The sequence below is a fragment of the Carassius carassius genome, chromosome 13 (assembly GCF_963082965.1).
Source record: "Carassius carassius chromosome 13, fCarCar2.1, whole genome shotgun sequence".
Classification (NCBI taxonomy): domain Eukaryota; kingdom Metazoa; phylum Chordata; class Actinopteri; order Cypriniformes; family Cyprinidae; genus Carassius; species Carassius carassius.
In genome coordinates, this window is record NC_081767.1 from 19,698,909 (window position 1) to 19,713,881 (window position 14,973).

The window sequence follows — 14,973 nt, forward strand, 5'->3', positions numbered from 1 at the left end:
AAACAGACTTATAGCAGTCAATGATAACGCCTGTTTAGAATGACCGAATAACGCGCGCATTATTTTTATTTAATAAATTAGTGTCTGCACACATCAGACTTAAACTGCGTGTTTTAATATATATATATATATATATATATATATATATATATATATATATATATATATATATATATATATATATATATATATATATATATATATATAATGTTGTCAGATTCGTCAAGGCGGTAAACTTGTATCATTGTGGGAGTTGTAGTCTTTCTGTAGAACCGTAATTTCACATTGGCCCTCTATGTCAGGGATTCACAAACTTTTCAACCCACGGCCCCCCAAATAACAGTGCCAGTACCTCGGGACCCCCACTTTCCTCTGAGGTGGTTAAAGTAAGCTTTACAAACATGCACTTATAGCATATGACAACAGAAAGGAACACAACAGTCTAATAACAACGTTTTTTTATTATAATTTAGTCATTATTTACATTTCACCATTAATCTTGCCTAATTCGTTAGGTGGGCAACATTCTGGAGTTTTATTTTTAATTCAACTTTTTTTATTTATGGTTAAAATATTTTTTCTAATCCTTTCTAAAATGTATTTCTGGAAACCATCGAATCCTCCTTGTGGTTTCGCACCACCTGGGGGGTCCCTACCCCTACTTTGGGAACCCCTGATCTATGAAACAAACTCAAACTTTTAAATTTACGGTTTCTGTATTTTTCTATAGATTTGTGCAGGTTGTCCTCAATGTGTTGTGCTTCTTTCAGTTTGTGATGTACTTTTGATTGTAATTATTATTCAAAATGTGGTTGTGCAAGATTAGTTAAAATTCATGTTTCCTAGAAGTCTTATTCTTTTACTTTTTAGTCTTTACAGTCTGACTTTTATCCTTTAAATCACCAGTGGTCATAAACTGTCCCTACTGTACATTAGCAGTGATATGACTCATATAGAGGAAGTAAATAAAAGGAAGCACCAATAATAGAGCAGAGAATCCGGTGTTTGTAATTTGTTTAAGACTACTTCCTATGTAGAACTATGTAAATGCAACTCCAATAAAGAACTGACCTGATTAGCATATTGTGCGGGTTTGTGTCTTCTAAAGAATGCAACCAAAATGGCAGTGGTTCTAAGGTCCTTTACATTGATAGGCATTGTAATGATGCCAAATATATTGACATCCAATAAAACCAAAGATGTCTGGGCTTGATATTGTAATCATGACTCGAGAGAAGAAAAAATAAAAATTAAAAAAATTAAAAACCTCAAACAGCCCTAAAGCATTTAATGCAACACATCTTTATTAAAACTCCTGAAGCAATATCACTTTATAAACTGAGTCATCTTAAATGTACCACAAAGAAACATTTTAGAACCAAATACGAATTAGTGTGAACAGAAAAGTGGGGCAGAAAGAGAACTCCCTATCTTGGACCAGCTGTGGCAGATGAGTTTTATTTCCTTCAAAAAAATAAATTAAGTCTTTCAAGTTCATAGGTATCTGTTAGAAACGGTACTTTTAAAATCTTGAATTTTTTTCAGCTTGCTTTCGGAATCATTGAACCATTTTCTCCATTTTAATATAACCGGATCGACGTTGTCCAATCAATTCCAGGAAGGTGAGAGAAGGGGGGTGAAAAAGCCCAAACAAATGCACTTCAGTATCTGAATGTTCACTGTGGTCCAGATGTAAGCTCAGTCCACAAGGCTTAAGACCGCATGGCTGGAGCATTTCCTCGAGAGACCCCTCGAGCCCCTTGGCCAGCACCACGTTTATAGTTCTGTTGGTAACCATCCTGTGGAGAGACAAATAAAAACATTAAAGAGAAGACAACTGACAAATGTCAATGTCTCAACAGTATTTTGAGGATGTGCTGAGACCAATGCTCAAACGATAGAGAAGCTCCCTATTCCCACTCTAGCATCAAAAGTTGAACTTACCCGCTGATAGTTGTTGGAATAGTCCTGCGGCGTACTGAATTGGGTTTGTCCATATCCAGAGTTTGCAGAATTGGAAAAGGCTGGGCGATAACCGTCATATCCTCCTGAAATAAATGCAAAAACTTGAATGATTCATCCATTAACCCTTAAAGACCTAGAACATTTTTGGGGTGCCTGACACACCTGCACTTTTCTTTGTTTTTCAGACCTATTCTAGCAGTCAGCATTAAGTGCCATATATCATTAAAAACAGGAGGACTTACAGTTTAAGTTTAACTAATTCAAAGTCTCAATTTTACTTTCGTTTTCTCAAAGAATGAATGAAAATACAGAATTTTAAGAAATATGCAAGCAACAGATGGGTGTTTTTTACTGTGTACTCAAGCAGAAACTCCTAAAGTTTGGATATTTTTTTTAGGAAGTTGTGTCTGGGTGTTTTACACTTCCAAATAAATTTTTTTTTAGATATACCATTCCCCAAGCAAATTATAGCCATTTATTACAATATTGTTATCTGCGCTTTTAAGTAAAAAAACAGGCCTATTTCGTTAACTAACAATAGAGATGTGTCCAAAAACATTTTAATGAGTAAAGAAAATGGAAAGAGTGTTATTTGATAACAAAACAAGTTTTTTTTCTTCTTCTGAGAAATATATTTTCAATCTGAGTATGAACTATAAACACAAACTATGCAGCATAGTCTATAGTAAAAACAAATGCACAAATTGTTTTCAACAATACAGCGCAAAAACAGTGCAAATGATTCACAAACTACACAAAATGAGTGAGAAATATTCAGAGTGCAACAGAAAAAAACAGTGCAAACTATCTTCTTGAACTATATATTTTGTATAAATATTTAATTACAATAGACATATTATAAACGAGAGATCCCATGGCTGTAATATGTGTCAGAATCGATTTTACGCATCAACAATCATTTCTGTTTGGCTCAGAGGAACGAAAGCATTGGTTTCTTCTAACTAATCAATGTTGTCAAAATGTGATGACGTAATCACATGCACTACGGCGCCTCTGAATATCCAAATGAGTGGATATCTCTGCTTTGCATCACTATATCGGCTATATCGGTCTTTGAGGGTTAATGGCTTTAACTGATCATCTAATGAAAATCACTATCTACGACTGCTCCAAAAACAATGTCGTTCTGTACCTCTGAAACTACTGGATGTTCCTCTGTAGCCATTGATCATACCACGTGCGAACCGTGGACCTCCACGAGAAATCCCTCTTCTGTTGTAGAAGGACTGAGTCTGGCGGCTGAACCCATTGCCGTGGCCACCTGACGGCTGGGACATGGGCTGGGGGCCAGTAGAGTTAGGGAGTGACTGGTCTTGAGAATGGAAGGCGCCAACTATGTTAACACGGGGATAAAACAGATGAATTAAACATTAATTAAACAAATAGCATAATGCAGGCCATAGGAAATCACATGTTTTTATTAGCTGCATGTAGTGTTGTCACGATACCAAAATTGTTTCGATACCGATACCTAGTCAAGAATTGTGATTTCAATACTTTTTCGATACTTTTCCTGAAAAGGGAAAATACACTCTCAAATATCATTGCCGTGCTTTATTTTAAAACCGGGACAACATTCTAATCACATAACACACTAATAAATGAACATATGAACAGCAGATGTATTAAACATTTGAACAAAATATGAAATATCAATATATTAAAAATAAATTAGAGCAATGACATTCAAGGTAAAGAAAGATTAAATTTAGCAGCATTATCTCAGTTATCATAAGAAACATTAGAGTAATAAATTTATCTTGATTGTGAACTTTGTTTAATATAATCGCTGTTCATATGTTTATTCAATGTTTCTGAACTCAGAAGATTAAATGTCAAAGGATTAAGTAATGGCATTCAAGTAAAAAAAAAAAAGCAAATAAAATTTAGCAGCAATATCTCAGATATTGTAACTTATTTTTTCAGTTGTGCAACCTTTTCTTTCAGAGGAGAAAACTCAGCCAGTGAGCTTTAGTGAGCGTCATCTTTTTCTACCGGACCTTCGTATTGTAACCTTATCAAAGACCCTAATAAAATATGAAAACATATATTCCAAATATTTAATATAGGCTATATGAAATTGCACTAGTGATGGTTCGTCCGTGAACGAATCTTTTTAGGTGAGCGAATCGTTCTCGTTCAGGTAATCCACTGACTCCTATTTCTCGTTCACTGAAGTTCCTCCGTCCACAGCAGTGCGCGAACACAGCGCTATTAGCAGCTCATGCGCAGATCGTGAACAGCTCTGTGAACTGTTTTATCCCGTCAAAGAGTTACTCAAGATGTGACGGAGCATGTGATTTGTTGAATGTAGTGAACCCATACGTCCTTCACTGAACGAGATCGAGAGATCTTCTCATTTGTGAATGAGTTGAATAAACTGATAAATCTCGTTTATGAATGAAATGAATGAGTATACAGGGAGGGTCAGTGAGCCAAGCATGTAATTCTCGAACAGCAATCGCAGATTAAAAGCGCAGTTATAGGTGCGGTGCAGATACGCTCGTTTTTATATTTAGCATACAGAACATAACTCCACGTTTAATCCCCGATTAATGTGAATATTATATATGCACTGTCTGACCAAACAATTAAAATTATGCAAGAAAACTTGTGCTTTGTTCATCTGAACAACTTATTTAAACTATTTAATGCGATTATGCACACATTTTGGTAAAGCCAAATCAGTTTAGAAAAGCCACTAATGCAGCCATCTCGCTGTAGTGCTTTTTTGCTGCTTGCGTGAGGAGAAAAAAAACAGACGTCCATAGGGAGGCACTGGAAGCGTGCGTTGCACACACCAACATGAAATACGTCTCTTACAAATCTGGAACGCAGTCATTCTTTGAAGTGTCGATACTAATAAATGTAGGAATCGTGATGTTTTTAATTTCCGAGAATCACGATACTTTTGAAGTATCGGGGCACCGTGCAACACTAGCTGCATGTCTGCTTGCTCCCATGAGCCCCACGTTGAGAGGTTCTGACTATATACACATGATTATATTTTGGGTATTAAAATATGATCAGAGGGATTCTGAAAATTTTCCTCACCGGATTGGAGCTGCTCTGGCGGCATGTCTGTATCCTCCACAGGGTGCTGCGTCTGGTTATTAAAACCCTGGCTGTAGGTACTCTGGTATTGGCTGGCCTGCTTCATTGAGTCCGTACCATTAGCTGGTGGGACAGGCGCATTAAGGTTGAACACCTGTAAGGAAGAACATTCTGATTGAATGTTCTAATTAAACATTCAATATTAGATTATAGTGTATCCAACATAAAAAGTTTGTGTGTTGTAAAAGGAATACTTCACTCTAATATGAGAAATCTCTTCCTGGACACACCATCATGCCATCCAAGATACATTACTATTTCTATGGATGAACACCGATGACTTCCTGATTTTTTAAGTGTTCCTAAATGCTAGAAATTTCATTCAGGCATCTTACCGTTTGCATGGACTGGAATGGGGCTGCATTGACATTGATGCCACTGCTGTGCAAGGGTTTGGATCCAGGCTGGATCATCTGGGTTTGGGAGGCAGGAGGGAGCACCGTAGATGGTGGCTGCTCTTTAAGGGACATGGAGGCCTACAGAAGACAAGCAATTTTTTGATTGCTGAAAATTATGTGATGCACATTTTGTGCAGTACATTTTTGGTCACATTAGAAAGTTTGTATTCTAGCTTCACAGAAATAAGTTGGAGACCTCTGATTGGGTGCTTGAAAACTTACCTGAATAGGATCAGTGGAGTCTGTCTGTGGTCGTGGATCAGCTGCGTGAGGAGTCTGGTATATTGGAGGTGGTGTGGAGAAGGTTTCTGGTGATAAAGAAACCATGGGGATCTGCAGATAAAGCAAATTCACACTCATCTTTCTTTTCCAGATGGTTCAGAAAATTCATTTTCATCCAGAAGAACTTGGCTACACTCACTTGTGTGGGTTCAGGATGAACGCCAACAGCAGGAGACAGGGCAAGACGAGACTCAGGGTGAGCTGTAGGTTGAGAAACCAACAGCCCAGCACTGTTAGGGTGATTTGAACTGCTTAACCCATAAAGCTAACTGAGTGATCATGTCGTGGAAATATAAACATACCTGGTTGAAACACCATCGGCTGCATTTCCATACTAGGGACTGGTTTCATAGGTTGTGCCTATAAAATTGCCGGATCAAGAGACTGTCCATCAAAATCAAGCATGGAGTCCTGGGAATGAAGAAAGCATTTAGTATGCATACAAACATATGCCAAAAAAACAAAAAAAAACACCTGCATGAAGTTGTATGGTCCCTGAACCTGTTGTCTAACCACAGGGTCTGAAGGGGGTGTTGGAGTTACTGTGGTCAGAGGATGGGGCTCTGGGACAGCAGGGGTGGGGCTGGTCTGAACCGGCTGCATCGAGTTAACCACCTATAACAGATCCAATAGGTTTTAGAATTACACACTAAACTAATGGTAGACACTAGAGCCCGACCGATATTTTATCGGCCGATGTGTGCCTGTTGCCGATATGTCCGTATCAGCGAATATGCTTTTTTTTTTTTTTTTTTTTTTTTTTAACAGAACATATAACGCAGATAAAATTCAGTAATTATTTAGTTTGTGGAGCAGAGCGCACACCATTGTTTGCTACTGGCGAACTGGATAAAACGCTTTAAAAGCTCAAGTCTATAGAAAACCATTGAAACTTTGAACAGCCATATCTCTGTAATGGTACAGCGGATCCACACCAAATTTGGGGGAATCCCTTCAGCTCGAGGAACCCCCTCGAACACCGAACTCTCAACCGAGTGTACGTCTAGAGGCCCCCTTTCTTATGAGACCATCCCCCACGTTGATAGCCCCCAGGGTTTGGGAATTACAGGTGGTTTAATTCACAGTCCGGTGCCGACCAATCTAGCGATCCGGGGGGCTACCGATGCGGGGAGGGTGGCATTCGAGAGGTCTCCTCAAGCTGAGGGGATCCACTGAATTTGGAGGAGATCAGCTGCTGCGTTCGCAAGATAGTGACACCAGCTTCACTATGATCTCGTTCAGGCAACAGCTTTCAAGCGTTGTCTTATTCAACTGCAAGTGCCCTGCGAAAGTGGACTTCACATGAAATTCCGCCATGATTCCAGTTCCAAGGGAATGTTCACGTTACATTCACAGGGCATAAGGCATTAAAGTGCGCGAGACGGGAATTTATATTGTATTTATTGACAAGAGGTATATTATGTCACATCACACTTCTCTTGTAGGTTTCGACTGTGTGTGAAGACAGTAGCAAAATTCTGTGAATTTGTGTTCCGAGGTGAAAAATTTCAACTGAAAAAAGTTGAATGGAATTGAAACAAAGTTTAATAAACTTCAACTCCAGTGATCATTGCAAACATGTGCTTATGTATATATATTATGTTTATGTATATACACCATATTCTATATATAGTACAAGTCAAATTTTCGGACACACGAATGGGAAAGTGTCTAAACTTTTGACTGGTACTGTACTATAATATACACAAAGAATATCGGTCGAAATAATCGATATCGGACTTTTTTTTTTTTTTACTCCCTAATATCGGTGTCAGCCACAAAAAAAATAAATTAAAAAAATTAAAAACAACATACAACCCTCTACATTGCGACTGAATCTTCACTCTGGGTGACTAAATGATGTCTTATATTATATAAAAATTATAATAAATTCTCAGATTTTAATTGCCAGTATGTGAGTTGGAGGCCAAGTATAAGTTTAGCTCCGATATATGTTCACTTGCCGAACACTCTCTGACTGAGTGCTTCAGAGTTTCTCTCTCAGTCAAATGATCTGTGATATTTCTCAGTTCATCTCAAAAAATGCACAGCATACCTGTGTTTGACGTACCCTAAACTCTTCTGTAAAGGCACACCACTCGCAGTCACTTTGGTGAGAGCAGAGAGAGCCTTACATACATGCAGAGTTTACATGCTAGATGTAAACCAAAAGTAAAATGTAATAAATAGTGTACGTGTTCAAAATAAACACCAAAAATAGGTGCCCGTGTTCTTTTTTTCTTTGAATCCTGTCATTGAAAGTGTACAACTCGGGTCCTTGGGTGCTTCAGCTACCTATTGTAAGATTTATTTGATTCCACTAGATGGAAGCAAATATTGAAAAAAAAAAATTCATCCAGCAATTTCCTTTCAAAAATACTTTTATTAAACAAAAAGGGAGGCAAAGGGGTATTTTAGTGGCTTTTTGGAATCCCCAAAGTCCTGACTGCAAAAACAGGCTATTATGAGGAATCCTACTATTACTATATGCAAAGTGACAAAAATACTCAAATACAGGTTTCATTCTTCTCACAGAGGCTCAATACATTAAATATACAGTGCAAATAATGGGGTAGACAAAACCTTTTTTTTTGTTATTTAAGATAAACAAGTTAAATGATATACAAGTTTGTAATATAAGCTACTGCAGAATGTGTGTGTAATAAACTAACAATGTAATCTAAAATACAAAAAAGTACATACATTTGTACATGTATACATATACAAGAAATACATCTTAGAATGAGCAAATATTGAATGAAAAATACATATTAGAGCCTACAGAGTTTCCTATTCATGGAAGGACCCATGGAGGAATTCAATTCTCTGTTGGAGGAATAAAACTATTTTAAACAATTTCTAGAGCAGCTTACCTCAGTCTCCACACTCCATTCCTCGCTTTGTTCCTTATCACCAGTACTGCCTGTGCTCTCCAAAACAAACTGCCTATTTACAAACTGGAGAAAAATGACAAAAGGTTAAGAAAATTATATGTCCCTGAAATCAACTTATGTGAAATGTTTCGCACCAAAAACAGCTGTACTTTACTTTTCACAACCATCCTAAGTAATAATCCCCCAAGTAATAATTTGGTCAAATTAACTTATTTCACAGCAGGTATGTGGCAGGGCACATTACCTGGGACATGCATAGGGCCTGCTCACACAAAGACGAATGTTTGGTGCAATAAACATTTTAATTTAGTTGGTGCGATAAACATCTGAAAACAAATGACTGAATAGTTGTCAGACAAAGGCAATTGTAAATGAATATCAAAATTTTGTGTGTTTACTATTCTGTATTATTGGTGAGCCCCATGAAAGGCAAAAAAAGAAAACAAAAAACCCTTTATAAAGCACCAAACCTTTTTTGTGCACATATTTCAAGTGTTCTGAAAATGTTCCATAGTTCAATGTGAGGTACAGATTAATATTTAAGTCATTCAATTCAAGTTCACGTAAACTTCTTTCCGCTGCAGCTGTCTGTCATCCTCCATTCAGTGTTCAGACTGCGTGTTCGGTTACAGTCAAAACAATGAGACTCCCTTCAAGAGCGCACAGTAACTGAGGTTAATAACGGATCAAAGAAAAGGCTCATTAAACTAACGCACAGATTTAATACACTACGTATCAATATCTCTTCTCTTTGTACTAGCGATGTCCAATTCATGAACGAATTGTTCGATTTAACTGGTTCTTTTTAGTGAACCGTTTGAACTAGTTACCAAATCTGACTGAATCATTTGAAATGTTTTGCATCTCCAATAAGCATTAATCTACAAATTACTTATGTTATTTGCTTTTTTTAACATGGCTGACACTCTCTTCAAGTTAAAATTAGCCAATATCCCGGAGTAATTAATTTACTCAAACAGTACACTTGTAGCTGAGGGGCTAAGGACTGTAAGGTGCTGAGGGGCCGGGTGTGTCGGTAAGAACACCAAAGTCGGAGAAGGAATCCAGTTTAACATTTCTTTATACAAGCATATGAAGAGGGGAAGCCAGATCTTGATTAGCTGTATTAAACAGTACTCTCTGTGCACAGATCGAAGATGAGCATGAATATTAAGTGATATCGTCTTTGCTTTATGTCCTGAGGAATGTCAGCATTACGGTGTACATTTTAGGACATCCTCAGACCTCAGTCATCAAATGAAAAGGCGTCATGCCTCAGACTAAAAGGCTTCAGTCATCGGACAAAACGGCATCGCGCCTCAGACTGAAAAGCTTCAGGTCTCAGGAAAAACGACGTCAGGTGTCAGGTCTCATACAATAAACGTTAGGTATCAGACGAAACGGACTCAGAAAAAAAGTCATCAGACGAAACGGACTCAGGCAAAAAGTCATCAGACTAAACGGACTCGGACAAAAAGTCATCAGACGAAATGGACTCAGGCAAAAAGTCATCAGACAAAACGGACTCGGACAAAAAGTCATCAGACGAAACGGACTCAGGTGGAATATAGCGTTGCCCCGCCCCATGTGACGTCACACGCACGCCGTTCACAGGAAGTGGTATATCATGGTTGATTGATGGCAAAAGGAGGTAAGCAGCGTTTGATATTTTATATTTTAACAGTTTTATTCAAATGTTACACTTATTAAGTTATATAGGGAAGATAACATGCTTTTCGAGAGTCTTGTGTGCACGTTTAGAAAGTTAGTTAGCCATATTGCAACTAGCGAGCTTTTATTTTGGACAAGTAGTAAAATTACCCTTACGATTACGGAAGAGGATTAGGGCCAGGCAATAATAAAAAAATAAAACCATCTCGAGATTAAAGTCATTATAATGCGAGATTAAACTCGTTAAATTTCGAGAAAAAAATTCGAAATACAATCTTGAGAATAAACTCATTAAATAACGAGAATAAAGTCGTTGTGTTGCGAGAAAAAACTCGTTAAATTTCGAGAAAAAAGTCGAGATACAATCTCGAGAATAAACTCATTAAATAACGAGAATAAAGTCGTTGTGTTTCGAGAAAAAACTCGTTAAATTTCGAGAAAAAAGTCGAGATACAATCTCGAGAATAAACTCATTAAATATCGAGAATAAAGTCGTTGTGTTTCGAGAAAAAAACTCGTTAAATTTCGAGAAAAAAGTCGAAATACAATTTTGAGAATAAACTCATTAAATATCGAGAATAAAGTCGTTGTGTTTCGAGAAAAAACTCGTTAAATTTCGAGAAAAAAAGTCGAAATACAATCTCGAGAATAAACTCATTAAATATCGAGAATAAAGTCGTTGTGTTTCGAGAAAAAAAGTCTAAATGAAATGTAGAGAATAACGCATTCGACCAGTGTTCATTGCAGCCTACTGATAGAGGATGGCAGAGTTGGATCACTTAGTCAAGCTATATTTTAGACTTTCTTTCAGTAACAAAGAAATACTATCAATTTTAGCTAATTATGACAGAATATTAATTAGCATACGAACTTTAAAGAGAATTTGCCAGCGGCTAGGTCTTTTTAGAAGAAAAAATCAGTCCAATTTGCGCGATGTACTCGCTTTTGTCCAACATGAAATGACAACCAGTGGACAAATGCAAGGTTATCGCTGGCTTCACCTACGCGCGATTCATCGAGGTTTCGTGGTTTCCCAGGATACCATAAGACGCATTATTAAACTTGTTGATCCTCAAGGTGTGGAATTTCGACGAAGGAAACGCTTGAGAAGACGCCAGTACACTTGTGCTGGCCCGAATGCACTCTGGCATATGGACAGCTATGATAAATTAAAACCGTACGGCATTGCCATTAATGGCTGTATAGATGGTTACAGTCGTTACATTCTGTGGATGGAGGCGTACACAACCAACAACGATCCTAAAGTAATAGCCAGTTACTTCATAAAAACAGTTACTGGCATAGGAGGGTGTCCCGAGAGGTTGCGCGCGGACATGGGGACCGAAAATGGTAGTGTGGCAGCAATGCAAAGGTCTTTACGAAGTAACCATGGAGACAGTTTTGCCGGAGAAAGGAGTTTCCTTTACGGAAGAAGCACAGCAAACCAACGAATCGAGGGATGGTGGGGTATCCTCCGTAAGCAGAGCGCACAGTTTTGGATGAACCTTTTCCAGACATTAATCAGTGATGGACACTTTAGCGGAGACTTTTTGGATAAAAGTCTGATCCAGTTCTGCTTCCTTAACCTTATTCAGGTATGTCTTGTTTTAGAATGCCATTTTGTAGACCTACTATAGTTTTATAACCTATGACATTTCTAACATGAAAAAATACTATAATATTTACTATAGTAAATTCAATTGTAGTATTGCCTACTGTATAGCCTATACTAAAGTATTAACAATTTGTTACTGAATCCAATGCATACTGTAGTGTTAACTATAGTGAACTGACAACTGCATATACTGTAGTATACTTTAGTTTTTACTACGGTAAACTGTAGTGTGTTGTAGTATAACCTATAGTAAAAACTTAGTAGGCTACAGTATTGGGTAAAGTAATTTGTTTATATTACTATAGTTTTTATATTACCACAACAACTATAGAATTACCCCAACAAATTAATTCAAGTACTTTACTATAGTGTGGTTCAAAAATACTATAGTATTTTTTTCATGTGGGTTTACCATGAAAAAAAAACAGTTCCAGACCTATAGCCACTAACAGCCAAGATAAACAATGAACTAGTAACTATTAGGCTAACAACGCCAATGGATTTTAAAACGATTGATATAGTAGCACTTGCTAAACTATATCTTTTAAATAGCTATATAATTACGCATACATCACACTATTGTTCAATATACCTAAAGTATGCTTTATTTCTCTGTACATTTTTATTATTTTGTATTTCTTTATTCTTTACAGGACGAACTTGATGAGGTAGTAAATACATGGAATTCCCACAAAATCAGAGCACGATCTGGAAATGATGCAGCATCAGGACGTCTGATAGTGATGTTCTCTCTTCCAGGATTGCACAATGCTGAAGATAGACTCAAATTAATTGACATGGACGAAGCGGCCTTGTGTCAGGAAGAGTGCACCCCCAAGGGTCAGTTCCCTTGTGATGAAACAGTTTTTGATCTGTGCTGTCTGTTAATGGAGGAAAATGGATGGGATGCTCCTACAGATCCATTCAGTGCAGCTAATCTTTACATTTTGTTGAGAGCAGAAATACAGCAAAATATTTGATGGTCCTTAATCCAAAGAAAAGTTTGTTAGCTGGGCACCTATCTGTCATAACTCATATTTATTTGTCTTTTCTGTAGTTCATGCTCCATATCAATGAAAATTAGAGCAGGTGTGTTAAAATGAGTGTGACTGCTATATCAACAGCAAAAGTTTAATACACAATGCTTACTTAACCCTTTGTAGGTAAACATACCATGTGTCCAAAGTATCACTATATAGTGCATTATGGATTGCACAGCCTTTATTTAGCTAAAGTGCATGTTGCTGTGTGCCATGTTAAAAATAAGAGTATTTGATGTTTTTTATGATACTGAATTACCAACATTATGTCTGATTTATGCACAGTTGTTGTATATGCACATTTCACCTTTAAGAAAAATGTTTATTCAGTACAAATGTGAACAATGAACAGCACTGCTTATGAAGTGCACTGCTTATTGAAACATGAAAACAGCACTGCTTATTGAAACATGAAAACATTTTGAAATTTCAAAATCTGTTAAATTGGCACAAAACTCCTTGGATTTTAACAGAAACATTTTCTAAAGGAACTTTGAGTCTGCACTGAAAATTAACAATAAAATATTTGAGCATACAATTACAAGTATCAGTGTATGTATGACAATAGTGTCTTTTTATCTGTATCTGTATCTTAAAATGTGATCAAGCAGTTAAATTATTAACAATTTACAGCATAATCAGACTGGGATTTAAACTACTTTTTTTTTCAAAAGTATATGCTTGTATAATTGCAATCTTCAAGCTAAGATTTCTAAGGCAACATTGCTAAAACCAAACAAGCAAAGGGAAATGTGTGTTAACTCATCTTTAACTTATGATAAACTTTTGATTTCTGTAACTGAAAATCAAATCAAAATTAAATCAAACAGAAATCAAAATTATTTTTCAGATATTCTGAATGAGGTGGACAACTACATGTTAAACTATGTCCATTACCCAAATGTTGCTCTCCAAAACAGCATTAAATTCAGCACGAAAATCTGGAAAATTCTCATAGTTCTCACACAGCTGAAGGAACATCCCACATGTACGACCAATAGGGCGCCTTGTGAAATCTGACATCACTGCAAACTCAACAGAGATGCGTTCTGACACAATCAAGTAACATCCTGTGCAGAACCTCAGAAACTTTCCTAGTTTCTCATCATCCATTTCTCTGATGTACCTTTTCAGATGATGTGCCACTTCTCTTTGCTTTGCTGTCATATCAGCAGGGAACTTCAAAAGTCCTAAGACCTTTTTAGTTGTTGGTAAGAGTTTAGCATACATCTCTTTTAGCTCCTCAAAAGTAAGGGTGATTTGTGATTGTGTGATGTCCTTCCAACAGTCTAACACAAACATTGGCTTTTGGACAAGCTCTTTGTGGGAAATCTCCTTCAGAATTTCGGAGAAGTTTTCTGCAGAGACTTTTCTGCGGCATTCATAGCTGTCAAGAACTTCCAACAGTTCATCAAGTTCAACAGAAGAGAAATCCTGTAATGCACGTTGAAGAATTTCTCGTTCTTGGGTGCTTACAAACTGAAGGAAGCACTCTATTAGGTCACTGTATACTGCACCAAAAAGCATCTCCTCCATAAAAGGGGGGGCCATCTTTATTGGAATGTATTGGCAGTCTTTGTAACCTTTCAGGAAAATTCTGCCAACAGCTTTCCAAGAGTCAGCTTGGAAATCATGTCTAATGAAAGGAACTTTCATTGTAGTTCCAAGTGTACAACGATCATAGAATTCTTGCCAGAAGGTACTATATATATCTCGGAGAACCCCTGACCCACAGCCAGCTTCCTCTGAATTGTCTGGCAATAAGCGTTTAAATGCCAGTTGCCTGGTCAAAGTCTCCGGATCAGAAAATTCATTGATCATGTCATGGAGGCAGTTTCCATGATGTATAATGATTTGTTTTGTTAGAATGCCAATTTCAGTGGTTTCTGGAGGCACATAAACTAACGTGTTCTCCAGGTCAGATTCATCTCCTGAGTAAGGGCCAAATGTGATTTCAGGGTCAGAAATATTAA

General features: G+C 37.2%; 1 protein-coding gene across 3 annotated transcripts in view; it reads right to left on the minus strand.

The window, feature by feature from the left end:
- Nucleotides 1-1,282: 1,282 nt before the first annotated feature.
- Nucleotides 1,283-14,973, minus strand: part of LOC132156051 (caprin-1-like) — a 143,718-nt gene continuing 130,027 nt past the window's right edge. Inside the window, exons 1-9 of one of the 3 annotated variants that reach the window (XM_059564873.1) lie at nucleotides 6,255-6,287; nucleotides 6,083-6,191; nucleotides 5,920-5,981; nucleotides 5,721-5,831; nucleotides 5,436-5,576; nucleotides 5,041-5,194; nucleotides 3,119-3,298; nucleotides 1,945-2,048; nucleotides 1,283-1,799 (exon numbers count right to left, since the gene is read on the minus strand). In XM_059564873.1, the coding sequence (XP_059420856.1) occupies nucleotides 1,713-1,799; nucleotides 1,945-2,048; nucleotides 3,119-3,298; nucleotides 5,041-5,194; nucleotides 5,436-5,576; nucleotides 5,721-5,831; nucleotides 5,920-5,981; nucleotides 6,083-6,131 (888 nt within the window). In that variant the 5' untranslated portion in view covers nucleotides 6,132-6,191; nucleotides 6,255-6,287 and the 3' untranslated portion in view covers nucleotides 1,283-1,712. Of the gene's footprint in view, nucleotides 1,800-1,944; nucleotides 2,049-3,118; nucleotides 3,320-5,040; nucleotides 5,195-5,435; nucleotides 5,577-5,720; nucleotides 5,832-5,919; nucleotides 5,982-6,082; nucleotides 6,195-6,254; nucleotides 6,288-14,973 lie in introns of those variants that run through there. The other 2 variants (XM_059564871.1, XM_059564872.1) reach the window with 2 other exon arrangements.